Raw genomic sequence first — 20557 nt, 5'->3', positions numbered from 1 at the left:
GTTGACAGGGTCTTGTTTGTTTTTGTTTTATCTTTGTGACTTTCTTATCATGTTGGCCTGTTGCATGTTAAATCAAAAACATGATCAAAACTTCAATGACAAAAGCCCCGGTCTGTAGATATCTGTACCCCTATAATATAATTCTATATTCAGCATTTATTTTTCAGTATTTATTTAGAAACGCTTCTACAATGTACCCGAGTCCTAAACATGGATTCTAGTCTCAGCCCTTAAGCTGACAAAGCAAACGCTTGTTTGTTTGCAGAACAATTCTGCTTGTGCTAAAAAAACCGTAGCTTGTTACTGGAACGGTCTTTTAAGAAATCAAGTATTCCAAAGAGGCCTGAAATCATTTCGGTTAGTTTATTCCCAAGCGTTGTTTCCTGCTCTCTTTCTTTTCCCAGCGCTGGAAGCACTTGAGTTTTTGTTCCACTTTCTCTCCAATGCTCCGTCCTCTCTCTCTCGTTCGAGACCTTTGTTTTAGTGTAAAGTTGTGGAGTGATGTCAGCCAAGAGCCCTCGTAGGGCCGCTCCATATGGATGGTGTGCCTGCCGCATCTGGGAGCCATTATCCGGAGAAACGGGCTTCACCGTCAATGTTTACCTCACGTCACCGGACGAGAGGCCTGACTACACGCGTTCATACAAACACACACGAGTTAGAACATGCTTGACCTCAACCTGCTGAGAAAAACGCATTACGTTGGTTAAGCACCAAACCTGCTATGGGCAAATCTGTTGGTTTAAAAGGGATGGTTCACCCAAAAATAAAAACATGATCATCATTTATTCACCCTCATGTTATTCAAAATCTGTATATTACGGTTTCTTAAGTGGAACACAAAAGAAGATATTTTGAGAAATGTCTCTGTAGTTTTGTGTTCGTACACCGGAAGTCAATGGGGTTCAATGTTGTTTGGTTACAAACGCTCTTTAAAATACTTTCTTTTGTGTTCTGCATAAGAAAGACAGTTTTGGAATGACACGAGGGTGAAGATTTTTCGTCTCATCCGTGTAAATGTTTCTGGCCATAGCCGAGTCAGGCTATTGTGTGAACGCATCCATCATCACATTCGTCTGTGCGTCGTTTCCCGGGCCGTCCACATCCGACGGCTGCTGCCTGTACATCTCGACCTCAAAGCACCATCATCATCTCAACACCCCGTGGGTGGAGTCTGTGAGAGGCGCTTTGGGCTGATGGCAAAATCTGGAATTCTCTGTGGGCTCACCATGTCCCAGTAAAAGTCTCTATAAAGCGTAATGAGCGCAGCTCCCATAGACGATGCACCCAGGTGACCTCATCTCCCACCGCCGATACAAGCAGCCATTGTTACAAATGCGACTGAGCCAATGACGCTCACAGCGATACAAAAGCCAGAGAAACACCTGATGCAAAGCTTATATTGGACGCTAAGTCACAGTTAAGTAACAGTCAGCTTCCGTCTTCAAACCAAAAGGGAAACAAGGGACGACATCGTGCACCAGGCTGAAACGGTCAGACTGTTACAATAATGAAAGACATGGAATAATGCCCAAAATATACTTTTACGATAAAGTAGAGTCATTTCTGCACAAAGTAGGGAAAAAATGTAAATAAATCCAAAACAATCAGATCATCACGCACACGGCACACACTGAAACTCTCTCCAACCCTAATGGACCATAATACGGTTTATGCTAACGTTTTATTAATCCAATGAGTGTTTCCTGCACCTACAGTAAGTCCAAAAGATGTTATTTCAGCCATAATGCCAGCGCATATGAAAACGTTGAGATTTGGGAGTTCCGAGAATTGTGTGTCCTGACCGCCAGTTTTTGCCCTCACCGCAAAACCACGGCACGCCGCGCCCCCTGGAAACGTCTGGATGGGTTGTGCCAGGGTCAATAAAACTTTGAAAAGCTCTTCCTGAAAACTCGGTATCACAGACAACGGGGCTTTATCGGATACAAAGGATGGCGTACACGGCACCATCACCTTTGGACGGCAGTGAATGTTGAATGTGTGACCGTATAGAAGCCAGAAAGTCAATCGCAAAAGTCATTAGGACAAGATGGCAGGAATGCTTTCAAGCGACTCGCGTCAGGTCTCAATGAACCACATAGATTTGCAGCACAGGAACGGAAAACCACATAGAATGTGGATCATATGAAAGAGCATTTGATGTCATTTTAACGTTCGGCACGGCAAGAAAACAAGGAAGAAAGACAATGTCAATCTCAAACAAACTGTGACATAATAAACGCAAATAGCAGCAAGTCAACATACCGCAAAGCCCTTCAGACGATTCTGTTCTTCCTTCACCACTTTTCCCATAGTTCTGCCTGGGTCTGTTCCCACGCTGCCGGGCGGCTCTTGGCTCGGGGTTTGGGGGTCACGGCTCTCCCTGGTTAATGAGGGGGCGGAGGGCAACTGAGCTGCTTTTTCATTCCTATAAACACAAACACCGAGCCATCAAAAACCCAGCCAACAGAACTGAAGACTGAGGCCAAAAACACAGAAGCTTGATCACCGGTTATATGGATGAGTTGCACATCTGCTACTCTATCACAACTCCTGAAATTAAGCACCGTTATAAAGCCACAAAGATGAATGTTGAAACACATGTCGTGGCTTAAAATAAATATGCACACCCAGATAACAGACAGGACTTTAAGTCAATTTTGTAAGAGCAACACTTTATATAAAAAAAAATAAGAAATAAAAATAAACTCAAGACTGAAGCAAAAGCAACTATTTCTTCTGACTGGACTCAAGGAAACTTGCCACTTTAAACCTCAAACTAAAATGAAAATAAATCAACACACAATCTTTAGATGTGCAAAACTAGCTTAGAGTTGCATTTAATAACTTTAAATAAACTACAACAGCATGTAACTGTGTTACCAACAAACTCCAATATCAAAGGGCTTGTTTGGAGTCTAGCATTTCAAAACATTATACAATCAGTGGAAAACATTCAGAGCGGTAATCGCTGACATTATGAAGTGAAACAGAAATCTTTTATACGCATCTAATGATCATTTGGAAGCGTTTTTGCTGGCCGTGCCTCGTGCGGTTGGCGGCGAGGAACACAAATACAACCAAAACAGAATTGTGGAAACAGCCTTCAGCCCTGTGGAAAACCCTCTGTTTGCCCATTAAGGAGGGAAATGGCTCGTGTCCCTACAAGGACGCCGTAGGGGCTTCGTGCGGTTCCGTGAGCTACCTGACAGTCTTCTGGAAGAGAGCCCAGCAGTCTTTCATCTCGCTCTGCTTCTGTGTGACCCTGGCCGCCAGCGCCGGGTGCAGGTTGGAGAGCTGCGACACGGTCACATCCAGCATCTGAAACCACAGAGACAAAAACACCACGGACGGGAAAACAAACAGAGCGGTCAGGAGGCTTTTCGGCGGAACGTCACTATAACGGGAGACGGCTTTTTGGATCTCACGCACCATGATTTGGCTGGCGATGTCCCGAATCTCCCCAGCTCCGTTGCTTCGGGAGAGGCTTTTCCTCTGTTATGAGGAGTAAAAAAAGAAGATCCATGGATAACATTCTTAGATTACAAAAGCACAAAAACAGCGGTGGGGTTTAAGTTGAAGTCGAGGGGCGACATCACACAGGCATTGGATTTTCTGTGGGGTTTGAACATGTTGGATCTATGAAAGAGAAATTATTACCATGTTGTTGATGGAGCAGATGATGTTATCTGCCTGCTGGTGGAAGGAGGAAACGTCCAGAGCCAGCTGAAGATTCTCATGATAGTCCTTCAACTGCGACTGAGCTTTCAGCCACCTGGTCATGAACGAACAGCATGAATATATAGAATGTTTGCATAAAAACTCTCGAAAAACACCCTTAAATAACTAGATGTGTACAATTTCTGAAGAAAAAAATTGTGTTGGGGACAGTGGCGCCCCCAGGATTTTTTTTATGGGGTGCCACAAAGGGGCCAGTATAAATCTTAGGGTGGCACATTTCAAAAAATGTATTAAGCTTGAATCTAATGGTTAAGAGTTTTGACATTGCCATTAATACTACTGGGAACATGTTACGTTTTTACTAGTATTATGATTAATAAATATTACTACTATTATTCTAATATAAAAATAAAAATAAAATTATTTAAAAATCTCATTCTGGTTGGGGGGCCAATGACTTCTTGGGGGGACCGTGGACCCCCTGGACCCCCTTTGCGGACGCCACTGTGGGGGGGTTGTCTCTAAGGTGTTTGAGCACTTTAAGTACGTTACAGAATGTACACACACAACATTTTGTTGAAAATCACACACAAAAATGTGTCAAGTTTTAGGAGCTTCGAGTACTTACATAACAGAGTATATAAGAAATATGTACAGTTGAAGTCAAAAGTTTACATACCCCTTGCAGAATCTGGAAAATGCAAACATTTTGGGAAAAATAACAAGAATTTAGAAAATTAAGGATTCTTTTTAATTTAGTCCTGCCCCGAACAAGTTATTTCACGAAAGAAATGTTAACAAAGTTGACACCAAAGAATAATAACAGAATATCAAAAAATAGCCCAGGTCAAAAGTGTTATTAATACTGTATGCTGTTACCTGCACAATCACAATGATGTTGAGATTCATCCGTTTACATCGAGGACAATCAAGAGACTCGTGCACAACTATTACAATAGATAGAAACCTTCAGTGATGCTCATGAAGGCCACACCATTCATTTCAAGTCAGGTGGGTGTAAACCTCTGAAAATAATGTTTATATTTAATTTCCTGAGAAACATATATGTATTTTATAGCTTCTGAAAGACATTACTAAATGAAAAAAAGATATATAAACAAAACAATAACAATTTACACCCAAAAAAAAACATTTTCAGAGGTTTACACCCGCCTGACTTTAAATGAATGGTGTGGCCTTCATGAGCATCACTGAAGGTTTCTATCTATTGTAATAGTTGTGTACGAGTCTCTTGATTGTAAACGTTTGACCTGGGCTATTTTTAGAAATTCTGTTATTATTCTTTGGTGTCAACTTTATGTTAACATTTCTTTCGTAAAATAACTTGTTCAGGGCGAATCTTATTCTTCTTTCTCTTATTTCTCCCAAAATGTTCAGCATTTCGCAGATTCTGCAAGGAGTATGTAAACTTTTGACTTCAATTGTATTTAAAAAATATGCAAAAAGAAATATGATCTATATCATTAAAGAAGCGGAAGAGTTATTTACAGATGTGCACAGTAGAACTGTATTATTACAACTGCGTATACTATACATTTCACAAGATTCAAAATATGAATATGAATACGTGTAGTTGACATGTGTCCTATGGTGTGACATGGCAAAAATGTGGAAAAAAACAAACAATGAAGATAACTCTTTTGTGCTATTTTATTTAAAAATATATAAATATAAATAATATACATAAAATAATATACCCTTTTGCTGTCACACCATAGGACACACGGTTTATTTGTCAACAACCCCAAAATAAAAATATATAAATATGCGAATGGGAGGTGTGTTATACATTTTGAAAAATCAACAGTACGAAATAGTGGTGTTTAATCTTTACTTTACATGGAAAATAGCGCATGACTATCACGTGAAACTAGATAAAGATCAATGCATATGTTTTCATAGTTATAAAAGGCACATCTATCCTGTTCTCTTAAACGCACTTACATTTTGTTGATGTGTTTTCTCCGGGTGGAGATGGTCTTTCCGTCCGTCTTTCCCTGTTTTTCCAGTCTGAGGGCCATATGATTGATCTCCTCGTGCAGATTACGATAGAGCTGCTCATCCTGAAAGACAGTCAAAGTAATCCATTTACATTTACGCATTTGGCAGATGCTTTTATCCAAAGCGACTTACATTGCATTATACTATACACTTGTTTCTAAGTATGTGCAATCCCTGGGATCGAACCCATGACCTTTGCGTTGCTAACACCCCGCTCTAACCACTGAGCACTGAACCCTTGATTTCTCAGATTCAACCCGACTACTGTACTGTATATCGACTAATGGAATCCCACAGTACGTTTGGCACCAATCTAACATTCATAATACAAGTACAACTGGTTTCCACACTAAAACAAAACCTGAAGAATATCAGACAAATTGAGAACATTGTGTTGACTCAGACACCTGTAAATAATAAGTAGGAAACAACGAACAGCCGTTTGGACACGATGCACCGGACGTATGGATCGCATGCACTTGCTAACATACTGAACAGGTAAACAACAATGATGGTATATTAGTAAAACACTAGAAGAACAGATTATATTTAAAGCAAACATGACAGAAATAGTCTGGGGAGAGCTGTTGTTTGGAAGCACCCACCTGTTTCAAATCTAAGATCTTCCTGGTAAGCTGCATCTTGTCAATGTTTTCCCCGAGGATGTTAGACAGCGTTCGTTCCTCTTCCTGTTGACACGCATAAAAGCTTTACGGCTCTGAATTGTTGTAGCCCTGTGACTGTTTTCTTTGAATATTGCTACTGTTGTTGTAAATGAGTCTGGCTACCATGGTGAGATTTAAAACAGAACAGACTTCTTCAGTAACACAGACACAAAGACTGCCGAAGATTAAGGACCCGATGAAGAAAAGAAACTACACAAGAGAACAAATGTGCCCGTGTATTTACATTTACATTTAGTCATTTAGCAGACGCTTTTATCCAAAGCGACTTACAAATGAGGTAAACAATAGAAGTTGTTTCAAAGCGTGCATGTGTCGTTCTATCTTGAAAACCACACATTTGAAGAATAACTTCATAAATAGTTTGCTAAACAAAAATAATCTCACATATTTTTTTCCATGATGCAAAGTATCATGTTCTAGGGCATCTAATCATTTTGTGTCACTGCAGCAAAACCTATTAAAAATGCATCGTTAATAATATATAATTGGAATAGCACTTGTTTATTACATTATCAAATTATATCTATATTAAAGGGACAGTTCACCCAAAAATATAAACTTTTCTCGCCCTGATGTCATTGGAAAGCCGTATGATTTTTTTCTTATGCAGAACGCAAAAGATGATATTTTGAAAACCAAACAACATTGGACCCTATTGACTTCCACTGTATGAACGCAAAACCACCGAGACATTTCTCAAAATATCTTCTTTTGCGTTCCACAGAAGAAAAAGGTCACATACAGGTTTTGACCAACATGAGGGTGAAAGGCATGACGCTTTTTTTTTCTTATTTTTGGGTGAACTATCCCTTTAAAATGACCGCAAAGAGCTTCCGCACTGTTTGAACAAAGACCTTCAAACAAGTCTCTTTGATCCAGGCTTCCAGACGGTCCGCCTTCACGTTAAACTCCTGCAGACTCTTAGCTCCGCCCATCGCCTTGATTTGATTGGCAGTTGTCTGCTTGAGCGTGCTCCACTGGTCACGGAGCTGAGCCAAGCGTTTCTTCACCAGGTCGGAGGTGGGGTTAACCTTGCACATCAGTTGCTCGCCCATCTGCACACACATTCAACAGCATGACATGAGCGCGTGGAACTACATTAAAAACGTCCCATCAACAAGCGCTTCTTTCTCACTCTCAGAAAAACTGGAATTTTGGTTTCGCAATCCACCAGAGATTCAAGTCAACAGAGACAAATGATCCGCTATTTTCAAATGACCCCCTTCAAAAAGGGCAAAGGACCCATTTAGCATCCGTGTTGGGAAAACGTGGCACTTGGGAAAGTTCTCTGTAATGCTGGTGAGTTCAGAGCTCTCGCTCAAAGCTTTCAGAAAAAGCTGAGATTGGAATAAACGGCGTTAAAAAGACGTTACCATTGTCACCATAACAATATGTCAATGTTTTGCCGTTTATTTGGAATTAGGGAGGACGTCCCCTAGCGTTGCCAGAGGAGCCTGTTGAAACCTGACGAAAATGAAAATGATTCATCGGTCTGTTAGTGTCCTCGTGAAGATTCATCTCTCGTTTTAGTCTTACCTGGTTGAGCTGTATGAGAGTGTTCTCAAAGTCTTTCACATCTCTCTGAAGGGTTTGACACGCTTCGTCCAAGTCCTTCTGGAGACATCTCTGGACATGACAGCTGTCTCTCAGGTCCCGTAATCTTCCTCTGATCCATATCTCAGCCTGTGGGATACAACACAAGATGCTTTAAAAACTAAATATAAAGTTCATCATACATTAGACAAGTTTGTTTGTGACGCTTTAGAATGAACACTATGTAGGCAGAACCACATTTTAGGAGATTTATTTGCCATTATGCAGGACTAGCCGAAAATGGGTCAGATGTCAATTCTTTATTAAATTACCATCAGGATGTTAGCAAATGTGTTTCATCCTCTGTTTTTGTTTTGGATTTTATTGTTAATTTTGAACACATGTTGAGGCACTAAAGGCCCATTTTACGCTCACTTAGCCATCCAGGGAACTCTCTGAAAACACAACATTAAGCAAACAGAGAGCGATGTGAACTTTACACAAAGATCCTTTCAAATCTATTACTGAACTCCTTGGAAAGAAAACGACGATTATGTCGACTTACAGCAACACTTCAGAAATATCATCAGGAGACTGCTCACTGCTTCTCACATATCACGTTATTTGCAGCAAGTTTCTTTTGGCCGGAGCGCGCGCGTCGCTGAACAAAGCTTTCGAAAGCACCATTACTGGCTCGGCTCGCGCTGCGCGAATAAAAAACAGGTGGCCAAGTGGAAATAGATCCAGGACATGTTTATTTGGTATGAACACAATGTATGACCACTGGCGGTCTTTTCAAAAAGCCCACCCACGTCACGGCGTATCAACAGACCGCTAAATGAAGTTGTCATTTCTTCGAGACTAAACGCGGCGGTTCGGATGTGATCTCCAAAGCCAACAGAGCAGACGTTCGTCTGAGAACACTGGGTAAAATGTAAGGAGACAGCCTAGGAAAATTAGACCAAAGGCATCCTTATTACTGCGGATGAAATACACGGCGGAGCATTTGAACAAACCTCTCACCCTCGTCTCGTGTCGTTTGCTACTGAAATGACTGAACTGTAAATCGTGAGGTGTGCTGTTCGTTTTCAAAGTGATTTACGATTTGCTTGGACTACAATATCATGAAAGCTTGGGTTGGGCTCTTTAGACATAACAACCTAGCAACCATTCAGAAAACCCTAGCAACCACAAAGCAACATGCTTAAAAATCGTATCATAGCCTAGCATTCGGCAAACCCAAACGTGATCTCATGAGAATTCGTAAGTATTTTGCGTAAAATGTGGTTCTATAAAATGTATATTTACTGACGTATTTACAGCATCTAAACGCATAATACTGACATATTGACGACACATAAAACGTTAATTATTTACATATGAACAACTTTACAGACTTACAAATGAATCCTTGATATCGTAATCGCGGCATTAACATTTATTTCATTATATTTTATTTATTTGTCACATCAATGACATTATGTTTTCAATTGCATTTATTAAAGTTTACTCGTTTACTTATTATGAAATTATTTCGGTTCTGTGTGATTTCTGCGGCCAACTCGTTTAGAAGAAACAAGACTTTAAACTTCAAAATGAACAACATTTCTGCAATCGTTTAATCATTACTTATCATGTAATATTTGCTCTGTTTGCCATGGGACACAAAAGCTTTTTTTTCAACATGCTGTGACTGACAGTAGAACCATGAAATACACCAAAAACGCAAAATAATTACAAAAGGAATCAATTTTATTCATCACATGTAATATCTTCAGAATCCATTCGACTGCGAGGAACAGAGCCAAATCCAAGCTATTATTTGGCGATCTTCATCTCCATCCTGAGCCGCAGCAACACCAGCGCTAACGCGCTCGTCACAAATTCAAAAGTTGCCGCCGGCGCCGTCACGTAGCTTTACGACACGTAGCTTTTTACGGCAGGAAACTCGAATGCTCATTGGCTCTCGCCTGCTTCGTCACAGATTGCGACATGCCGTGTTTGTTTGCCTAGGTGTGTTTGTAGGAGAAATGCGCGCTTTCATGGTGTGGATCAGGATAATATTCTGGATATTTTCAGCGATTAACAACTTAAATTCTGCTCTGTTTCTCTCACAAAACAGAGAGGACTGCGACTGCAACGCATCGTCATTTGGACTTCTTTTGGTATTTTTGAAATAAATACATTTTTGTGATTGCACTTATCTGTCTGTAATGTTTTTCTTTATACTGTACATATTTTTAAGAAATTTATGGTTAGGTTTAGAGGTAGGAGTTGGATTTGCGACTATAAAATATATTTTTAATGCTATATTGGTACTAAAATGGTAATTTCCCTGCATATTTCGAGCTATTAGATTTTATATATTTTTATCTTCGCTATAAAATGGGTAGGTTTAGGTTTGGGGATAGGTTAAGGGTTCTACAAATGTAAATCGCTAATCGATACAATTGTTGAAAAACGCACGGCTACAAATGTCTTAATGAGATACAAGCGTTGTAAATATTTTACGTTTTTTGGCAAAAAATACGTCGCAATTTTTACGTTTTATACGCTGTAACACGTCCAAATTCAACGTTTCAGCATCAATAAAAACGTACAAAAATGTACGTTTTGTGCTTGTAAACTTTGCGTACAAATACCTACGTATAAACAATGAGATCAGGCTGGGCAAACCACACACAATTTTTTTTTTACAAAAAAATTGAGATTCCTCAAGAAATTACGAAACTGTTGCTGTACTAAACTACAGAGACGAGAGAACAAAACGCTACAGTGCTCGGCAAGATCTCACCGAGCAGATCAAAAATAAAATGATGTCATTTCTAATAAAAGATCAGTCATTATTTTTAATGGTTTCGCACAGCCTCAAAGGTATTTCTGTTTTCAAGGCCTGTGTAAACAGCTTGGTCGCCTCGCTTCTGCCCCGCGGTGCTGATCTCTGAGAAAACCATGACTTCATACAGGAAGCCTAATGCCTTTGTGTCTTCCGTTTCCCCTTAAAACAATAGTCCTTTTTCAAAAAGAACACGCTTTAAATCATTTGCTCGGCAAAATAATCCACTATAAATGCTGTACGTGATGTGTGTAGGTTTTCCAGGGGGAATTCTGACTTCCTCTGTTAACCGCAAAACATTGTTGAGGAAAGAAAAGCCTTGTGAATTTCACCTGACAGACAATAAATCAAGAAATACATTCCAAAAAACCCACTGTGAGATATTCTAGATCTAACTCTTATCCCTCTTCCGGTTGACGTCTGTTGACTTGCAGGTAAATAAACACTTAGAATACCTGTTAATGCAATGATGCAAACATCTGCCAAATTGCATAAAATGTAAACAAAAATCTGGATTTGGGTGAATTTGATGAGGAATGTTTGAGTTCATATTGAGATCTTCAATAATATTGACTTTTGATTGCAGACTTGACAAATCTGAGCTCAGTTTGAGACGTTGTTGAGATCTCTTCTGAAACTCGGAAACTTCTGAAAATGGAGACATAGGCTTTTTCTTTCTTTAATGAAGAATACTTTTACTTTCTGAACTTCACAATGCTAAACTAACACAAATCAAAAGTGCTGTTAGTCAACTAAATCTCGGTAAAGACATAGAAGCATTGCCCAACACATACACACATCCAAAGACCATTTGCTAAAAAAACATTCAAATGACATTATAAAGCTAATAAAACCCAGCTTATTAACACTAACAGGCCCTGTCGCCCTCTTTATTTTTTATTTGCAGAGTAAATCTCGCTGGTACACGAACTGTTGACAGTCGCAGCAGCTGTGTCCAGTGCCCCTAAAAATGCCCCTGTCCGAGCGAGCGTGGCGATGCGATAACGCCAGCGCTTGTGCGGCACGGTTTAGTCTCAGAAGGCCAGAGGCGTGAACAGACAGGGCCAAACAATGATCTCATCCCAAAATAATGACTCCTCTTGTGGTCCTCCCCACCCGCTCTCCTGCGCTGCCCGCACTCCAACTTCAGACACAAAGAATGAGAGAAAAGAGCCGAACGCTCACAAGCGGGTCATAGGGCCAGAACGCTCTGTCTCCACGTTTATCTGCTTTTCTTTCACCGTCAACTGAGAGTTTAACTTTCCACATTAGCGATTTAAGCCCTGAATCAATTCTCTACTTCTGACATCGGAGGATGAGCTGGAAAGAATCAAAGTGACCTAAAGCAGGTCCAGAGAAACAGACGTGTTCTCGTTTCCAGCAACGAGAAAAAAAAACTGTGATAAAGAGTAAACTAAGATTTTTAGCAGGAGTCGTATCTCTATTAATAAAGCTGCTGTTATGTTTTGAATTTCGAGTTTTAGATTTCAATGTTCAGTTCATATTTAGTTCAAAGTCAAAATGAAGGAACTACATCTTGCTTATTTTGAGGACCAAAGCGATTTTTTGCATAGTGCGATGATCATCATCAAAATGAAGCACAATTCCCTCAGAATTTCACTTTTCTGTATTAAAGTATTCATACATCATTTTAATAATCATTGAACTGTCTTTGTGGTTTTTTGTATCCCAGTTATTGACAATACCGGTATATTGTGATACCCCTAGTTGAAATAAACAATTATCAAAACCGTGTTAATTCTACACATATCGTGATATCGTAAACTATTCAGCACCCATTAAATATTTCGCCATTACAGTTATAACGGTTACACACTCTCCCTCTGCCTTCATACACTTTTGTGTTAAGTGTGAATCATTGTAACACCGTGTCTACACCGGGAGTGGCGCGACACACGGCTTGCTCTAATGGGATTGTCGCATCGCGCCACATCAGGTGTAGACAGGGTGTAACAGACAAAACACAAAATAAAAAAAGAATTTCACTAATGACATTTTGATAAAAATCAAAATAATATATTTATCGTGAATTTTGTGGGGCACAATAATTGTGTAGTGAAAATTTAATATTGTGACAGCCATAATTAATATAATAATAATTCTATCACAGTTATTGTGAATTTTTTTGTAGTAAAAATGTAAATCATCAGTGAAGACAAACAAATTCAACACAAATAGAATTTTGGGGTAAAATGTGCTTAATAAATGTGCATTTAATTTATTTCTTGTCATTTTAGTCACTACTACATGCAGTGCTGGGTGTAACTAGCTACTAAGGAATAGTTACTGTAATTTAATTACATTTCCCTTGAAAAAGTAAAGTAAGGGATTACTCTTATTTTTTCTGTTACAGTTACTTCTGATGTAATTAAACTAAATACTTGTGTGTGTGCAATAGCGGAATTGACATCAAAATTCAAAGTCTAACTTTAAAATCTGTGCTTTAATGTATTGTTCTCACAATTGTAATACTTTGGTCAGTTAATAAGAATACTTCATGTAGTTTTATATTATTTATTTGAATGAATTAAAAGAGCTGTTTCATGTCTCTCCTTGAATCACTTAACTAATCAAGGTTGATGTAGGATATAGAAAGTAATTAGTGATAAGTAATTAAATACTTTTTGGAGAGAGTAACTTGTACAGTAATCTAATTACGCTACTGATTATGTAACTAGTTATTAATTACTTTTTCAGAGTAACTTGCCCAACACAGACTACATGACAGATAACATGATACAGATAAAAAACTCTTCTATTTAATTTGACATTAATAACATGTTCTACAATAAGGCCGGTGGACATCAGGTGTGCCGCAAAATAGCAATTGAGAATAAGTAGTCTTTTTATTCCCTCTGGTTTTCGATGGCATTGATGATACTGTATATAAAACAGGATTTATGTCTTTCGCTTTGAGGTAGACGAGTAAAAAGCTGCAAAAATCTTGTCTGTCATATTCCTACCAATACTTCACAATGAGTGTCATCCACGCAAACTGCTAAAACAAACACTAACAAATCTTCATCTTTTTAATTCGCTATAAAATTGTAATTCATTTAAATAAAAAGCAAACAAACCCAGTATTTTCCGACAGTTTTGTTGCTTTCTGTCGTTCGAAATAACCTTTTCTTTTATTTAAAAAGCAACGTTTATTATTGAAAAACTATGAAGTTGTTTGTTTTCAAAAAGGATTCTGTCATCATACCTGAGTGATGTCTCTGTTGAAGAGGACGTTCTGTTGAGCAAAACTGTGATCATTCTGCCCCGCTGACACTTTTGTGACCAAAGACACGTCCTTGTGTTCAGAGGATGATGGAGTGTTCACCTTCAGCACGTCCGCCCCTGTTGTTTGGGTTTTCAGTAAATGGGTCTGTGTGTGAACAAACAATTTTATTTACATATAATTCAAGACAAAATAATATACGAACTTAACATGTTCAATCATTGGTCTCAATAGACTCAAACACACTCTACTATCACAAACGTCTTCAAACACTCACTGAAACTCAAAGAATCAGAACAATATAAAGAATTGAGGGTGTGTGAGCAATTACACGGGATAGTTTGTGTCAGTTGTTTGTATTTTGTCTTTTGGGACGCATGTAAATATCTGTCAGGCTAAAAGCTTCATCAAGGCCAAAGAAAAACAGAATGCTTTTAGGTTTTTATTTGCAAACAGAACTGCACACAAGCTTGATGTGTGATGTCATGGGTTTACATGTGAGAGTAAAAAGCTTACAGAAAAGAAATCTGCTAAACACGTCCAGGCAGGAATCAGGGTCGTTTGAAAGCACTGGGACACGAGACCGCAAAACCACAAAGTAAATTCCCACAGTGATTATGTCATCGATGTCAATGCCGCTAGTCCTAAATCATCCGCGGCGTTTCAGAACAAAACAAACTGAAGCACAAGAGCGCATAGAAAAGAAATGACAACACGAGCCGTACTGACGCTTCCACATTAACTCTACATTCGTGATAACAGAGTTAAGGAGAAATTAAAATCGCTCGTGTAGTTTCACAAACAGAAGTCAGGAAACATCTGTGGGAAAGGGCGGAACATTTCATCAACACATCACTATAAAATCACAAATGAAAAGTAAAAATCTAATCTAAAAATCTCCAATCAGACATACATCTTTAGTCTTGTTGTTTACTTGAAATATTGAAACGGTTTTTTACCTTAAAAAATATTTGTGTTTCTCAACTTTTCACGAGCAAAAATAAACGATGTGGTCAGTGGACAATCTCACAGTCATCCACAGCGCTCAGATACTGGTTTCTGTGAGCACCGCCGTGTCCGTGTCCACTTGAGTGTCTTCCCATCCTGTATGACCTCACGTTTTCCACATGGCTACAGTGAGGAAAGATTCCCGATGCGCTCGGTTTGGTGGCGATGGTGGGATGACTCAAGTCTTGGCCTCTGAACGTGTGACTCAGGGCTTCAGTGGAGAATTTCCTTATGTTACAGTAAACATTTATTCCAAAGGCATTACGGCACCCAAACAACGGCGTGTTCGCAGGTGGCCCCGGGCTCACCAAAGACCGGCCGGTGGTTTAACCCCATTAACCCCAAACGACTGTAAAAGTTTCACTGCTGCTTTTTCCTCTGCAAAACCTAAATGAACACTTAAAATAATACAGCGTTTAGGCTTGGCCGCTGCACGACTGACATCACTTCCGAAATTCCAAGAGCCTGTTATCTTATACACATCTGGCGTGAGGTGAAACACGGACAAAATTCAATTCTGCAGCAAGCTGAGTTCTGGGTCGGTCGTGTGTCTTTGGCATTGTACAAGAAAAGGGAAACAAGATATATAAAGTGCTACATAAAGAATATAACTATAATATCGAATGCATTTACATTCATTCATTTAGCAGATGCTTTTATACAAAGCAACTTTCATTTTGAGGCACTGCTAAAGTAATGTTGACCTTTATGACAAATTCTGTCATGAGTATTTAGCTTTGGATTGAAACGAAATGAATAGATGAACGTGTATTTCATTCACAGACTAATTGAACTGCTGTACGTCAATCCAAGCTGGTGTCAAAGTCATATTTACCTGTGGAAAGCTGGAGATCTTCTCACGGTCACCGACGCGCTGCCTTTCAGCATCTTTACACAGCAACACCTGTCGCACGAACAATGAGCCGTCATTACTCACATTCATCCGCAGAGGTCAAAGTTCAGAAAGAGAAAATTGCAAAAGCAAAATGTGAAATAAATGATTTGAACACTGTGAACACAATTGTGTATTTAATATAGATTGGGGACTAAAGTCTGAGAACACACTTTTTAAAACTTTGAAATGAACAAACGTACATAATTTTAAACAAAATAACACAAACAATTATGACAGAATAAAATTAAAGCAATATTCATGTCAAATGCAAGATCTCTGATTTACATGTTTAGATTTTCTCTGTTCCTTAGATCTCAAATCTTACCAGATTTTGATATTTTTCAACTCAAAATAATGAATTATATCAAGTTGTTAAAGTCCCAGTGAAATGAAAAATTACAATGCCTATTTTTTCATGAAACTGTGCAGTGTTTATTGTACATAGTGTATATCAATGTGGCTCATTCTCTTTTTAAAAATCGTTTGCCCTCATAATCTTTAGTTAAAATCTGAAAATGCACTTCCTTCCTGTAATGTCGATCTATCTTAGATGAGGTATGTGGGACGGCTTGGGCGGAGCATCCGTTAACTCCTCCCCTTTAACTGTCAGTCTGCTGCCAGTTCCATTTCAAAATGCAACCGCTGTTTTTATACATCCAATCAAATCCCAGAGGAAGACGAAAGCCACGCCCACAATTTTTTCTCACTCAAAATTCCATTTCACTGTGAAATGCATCAAAATACGGAAGTAAAAACGATCGCAACTTCCGGTTCACGGGACTTTAAACTACAATAATACATTGCACTAAATTACAAGCATCTTCACTAGCGATCTCTGACGTTTTAACCCCACAGTGTGTTTACACGTCACATATTAATATACCCAATAAATCTTCAAATGCATCTCCTACTAAGCCATTGACATTTAACTGAGCAAACAGAATCCTGTAGGTGGTTTTTAACAGAAAGGCCTCTTTCAGCTGAAGCTCTGACATCATCAGACTCGAGCAGTGATTCCTGGAAGAGCCGAGTTACATAATAAATACATCATCTGAACGCTGAACCACATCACTGAAGGCCACTCATCTCACTCGCATGACATCCATTATCACATCACTTCATGCGGAGCTGCGTCAACCAATATTAAACCTGAAAGAGTTTTCATTATCACGCTGGATGAGATGAGATGAGATGAATACTCGTCTATTACAGTTTCCATGACATCTTATTATGTTTTGATTACCACAGCTTTAGCTAAACAACAGCAACATGTGAACGCTCCAAACAAAATTCCTTAAAACCAGACACGCATCGCTTTATCCCGATATCGGGAAAGTGGACGGGACATTTATATCACATGTGATTATTTCATCTCATCATTTTTATTTATACACTTATGGATGCATTTACTAAATCTATAAGCTTAACAACTAATTTTAATAATAAAACATAAATCTTTTTAGAACTACACCAGCCTTGTTATGTAATACAATTATGAATTAAATTTTGAACTTGATTTTTTATTCAAAGCTCAATTAAAATTTCTAGTTCATTTAATTGTTTATATATATATATATATATATATATATAAGAAGTCTTGTTGCGTGAATATATTTAAAACAAAACTTTCTAATAAACACAGTTTAAATATCTTTTTTTCCTATTTGTAACATTTGTAACATTTTTATTTAGTCCTACTAATGTACAATGTTTTCAGTGAAAAAATATTTGAACATCCCGTTTTACATACATGATGTACACAATGTTGCCTTTGTCGTCAAAGTTATTTGTCATGAATTAATTTGTAATAAAAACAAAAAGGCCATCAGCGAAAAATGAACGCAACTTAAGCTATGTACAACCATTTCATTTCCTTCTTAAATCAAATATTATGTAAAACTTTTTTAATTTGATCAGTTTAATTGTTATTTTATGTAATTTGAATCTTTTCCCTTCCATTGCAACAAGATCAAGCCAAAATCTTGACAAATGTAACAAAGGAAACACGTGAATAAGAATGGCTTACCTTTAAATACGAGTTGGGTTTATTCTCACAGCAGACTCCAACTATTTTAGGCAGCGCCGCCGCTTTGGAATTTGTGATGTTATTGTTGTTGTTAATATTCTCGGAATTTGGGGTTATCTTCAGTCGCGTCTCTGGACTGGACCCGGCCTCCGCGCTGCCAGAAATGGTGATCTTCCGGATGGATCTGGACGCAGCGTTCGGAGAGACCGTGTTAGTGTTTAGGTGATCTTCGTCAGACATCTCCTCCTGTTGATGCTTCACGGGGGTCACAGGGGCCGTGGCAGGTCCGCAGCGTCGGTCGTACACCTGAGAGCGTCCGAGATAAAGAGACACCTGCTCGTTCAGTCGCCGCTGCAGTTTGCAGTCGTCAGAGAAAGTGAAGCTTGGGCACTTTGCCACAGCTGGCGCGGAGAGTTTAGTCCCGATTGTGAAAGGTTGAATTTTCCTGACGATGCTCTCCGACATGTCGCAAGGAAAATATGTCCAAATTAAACTGAAGTCCGATATTAAATTGAAGTCCCCCACCTCACCCGAATGCTTGAAAGCATGAGGAGTTTAGTTGTCCACCCTCTTGTGCATGTTGAGAATGCACAGCACGCAGCCCAGGATGGCTTCTTTGGACTCCTTGGAGCGGAGCCTGTCCCAGACGTGGCGCAGCACGGTGCCGAGATGGGCAACGGCAGCCGTGAGGCTTCTGCGGAGGAGCTGCGCGGCCGACGCTGCGAGTCTGCTACTGAGGAGACTGACAACCAGAGAGCGCAGCAAGAGGAAAACGGCTGGCATGCTGCCTGACTGCGCGCGCGCGAGAGAGAGAGAGAACAGGGAGGGTGGGGGTGAGGTTTGGTGAATGAGGGATGAGGTCACTGGACTTGATTTCTGTCAGAGCATGTGCGCGGCAGGCAGGCAGGGGGGGAGGAGGTTGTAAAGTCTGGCTGTCAAAACTTCCTCTCTGACTGAGAACAGAGAAGCCCGGGCGATAAGAACGGGGCGGTGGAGACGGCTGGAGACCCCTGGGTGACCCGCTCGGGCGTGAGGTAATGCTACAAAGCAAACAGAACGCGCATACCGGTCCGACGGCTTACCGCTGATGCTTCTGAATGTAAATATTTATAAACGGTTTCTCAAAATCTTCCCTTTTGCTGTAAAAAGAACAGCTTCGCATTCCACGCATCCGAAGAGGATTCTTGATCTAAAATTGATCAAAGAGGTTTGCGCACAAATAAAATAAAACGACGAAATAAAAACGAGCAGCTTTGGAAAACAAAAATTCACAAACGAAGAATGACCAGTGTCGTGCTCGCCTCGCTGTCCGCTCTCAAATAAAAGTTCTTCGGACCTCCTCGAGCCTTTGTGGGCTGGCTGTGCGTGTCCCACGCAGTTGTTTCGACAGGTTTGCCGCCCAATCAAAGTTCTCACTTGTGTCTCGAGCTAATTTAAGGAGAGGAATGCGATGAGGACATGTGTTTTGAACAAATGATGCCCGCAGGACTCACCCGTGACCCCCTGACAGCGGTGATGTGAGGACACGTGTGGAGCTGACAGGTCAGATTTACACAGCAGGAGAGAGTGAGAAAACAGCCGTCACACCAAAGAAAGTTGTCAGAGGAAACTAGCGTCCCGTGGAACGTGTGGTGCCCGCTCATACTCAGGGTTAAAGAAAATGTACAAATCTATTTATCTCCGCCATTTGACCTACTCTTAAGACATGATGTCAGCTTTCAGGAGGAATCGTAACAAAGGCTGTGGAACAGAAAAACAATGACGGTGTCTTTTGTGATACAAAAAAAAAACAGTATTCAATGTTGCAATGTCTTACTGGATACAATTTTCCCCAAAATCATACAATTATTACTGCTTTCATATTGCAATTGTTTCTAGTATACAGTAATTGGATTGAATGGAGACCTCTGAAAATTCCGTCATCATTTACTCACCCTCAGGTTGTTTTAAACCTGAATAAGTTTCGTTGTTCTGCTTAACACAAAAGAAGATTTCCAGTGGTAAGAACATGGCACTAACAACGCCATGGTCATGGGTTTGATCCCAGGGGATTGCACATACTTAGAAACAAAAATGTATAGGATAATGCAATACAAGTCGCTTAAAGCGTCTGCCAAATGCATAAATGTAAATGTAAGATATTTAGAAGAATGTCAGTAACTAAACAGATCTCGACTCCCATAGTAATTGTTTTCCCTACAATGGCAGTAAATGGGGAGGAGATCTGTTTGGTTCCGGACATTCTTCCAAATATCTTTCTTTGTGTTCAGCAGAAAAAAGAAATGTATACAGGTTTGGAACAACCCGAGGGTTAGTAAATGATGATAGAATTTTAATTTTGGGGTGAACTATCCCTTTAAAACAATAGTTCACCCATAAATAAAAGTTCTGTCATCATTTATTCACTCTCATGTCGTTTAAAACCTGTATGTGACTTTTTCTTCAGTGGTACGCAAAAGAAGATATTTTGAGAAATGTCTCAGTGGTTTTGTGTTCATACGCTGGAAGTCAATGGGGTTCAATGCTGTTTTCGTTCTTCAAAATATCTTTTTTATGTTCTTCAGAAGAAAGAAAGTCATACAGGTTTGGAATGACGCGAGGATGAACAAATGAGGAATTTTGGGGT

General features: G+C 39.5%; 1 protein-coding gene across 7 annotated transcripts in view; it reads right to left on the bottom strand.

Annotated features, from left to right (window-relative positions):
* Positions 1–18499, bottom strand: part of LOC130559313 (spectrin beta chain, non-erythrocytic 1) — a 47790-nt gene extending 29291 nt beyond the window's left edge. For all 7 annotated transcript variants that reach the window (XR_008963546.1, XR_008963547.1, XM_057342300.1 and 4 more), the window contains exons 1-11: positions 17932–18499; positions 15846–15914; positions 13985–14149; positions 7926–8072; positions 7244–7444; positions 6309–6392; positions 5647–5765; positions 3661–3775; positions 3433–3495; positions 3206–3321; positions 2266–2428 (exon numbers count right to left, since the gene is read on the bottom strand). Coding sequence is in view for 5 of the 7 variants with exons in the window: in XM_057342300.1 (XP_057198283.1) it covers positions 2266–2428; positions 3206–3321; positions 3433–3495; positions 3661–3775; positions 5647–5765; positions 6309–6392; positions 7244–7444; positions 7926–8072; positions 13985–14149; positions 15846–15914; positions 17932–18396 (1707 nt within the window). In the remaining 2 variants the exon portion in view is untranslated. The remainder of the gene's footprint in view (positions 1–2265; positions 2429–3205; positions 3322–3432; positions 3496–3660; positions 3776–5646; positions 5766–6308; positions 6393–7243; positions 7445–7925; positions 8073–13984; positions 14150–15845; positions 15915–17931) is intronic.
* Positions 18500–20557: the final 2058 nt, after the last annotated feature.

Source organism: Triplophysa rosa, linkage group LG9 (genome assembly GCF_024868665.1).
Source record: "Triplophysa rosa linkage group LG9, Trosa_1v2, whole genome shotgun sequence".
In the NCBI taxonomy this organism is placed as follows: domain Eukaryota; kingdom Metazoa; phylum Chordata; class Actinopteri; order Cypriniformes; family Nemacheilidae; genus Triplophysa; species Triplophysa rosa.
Note: the sequence above shows the minus strand (reverse complement) of the source record. Positions and strands in the feature narration are given on the sequence as shown.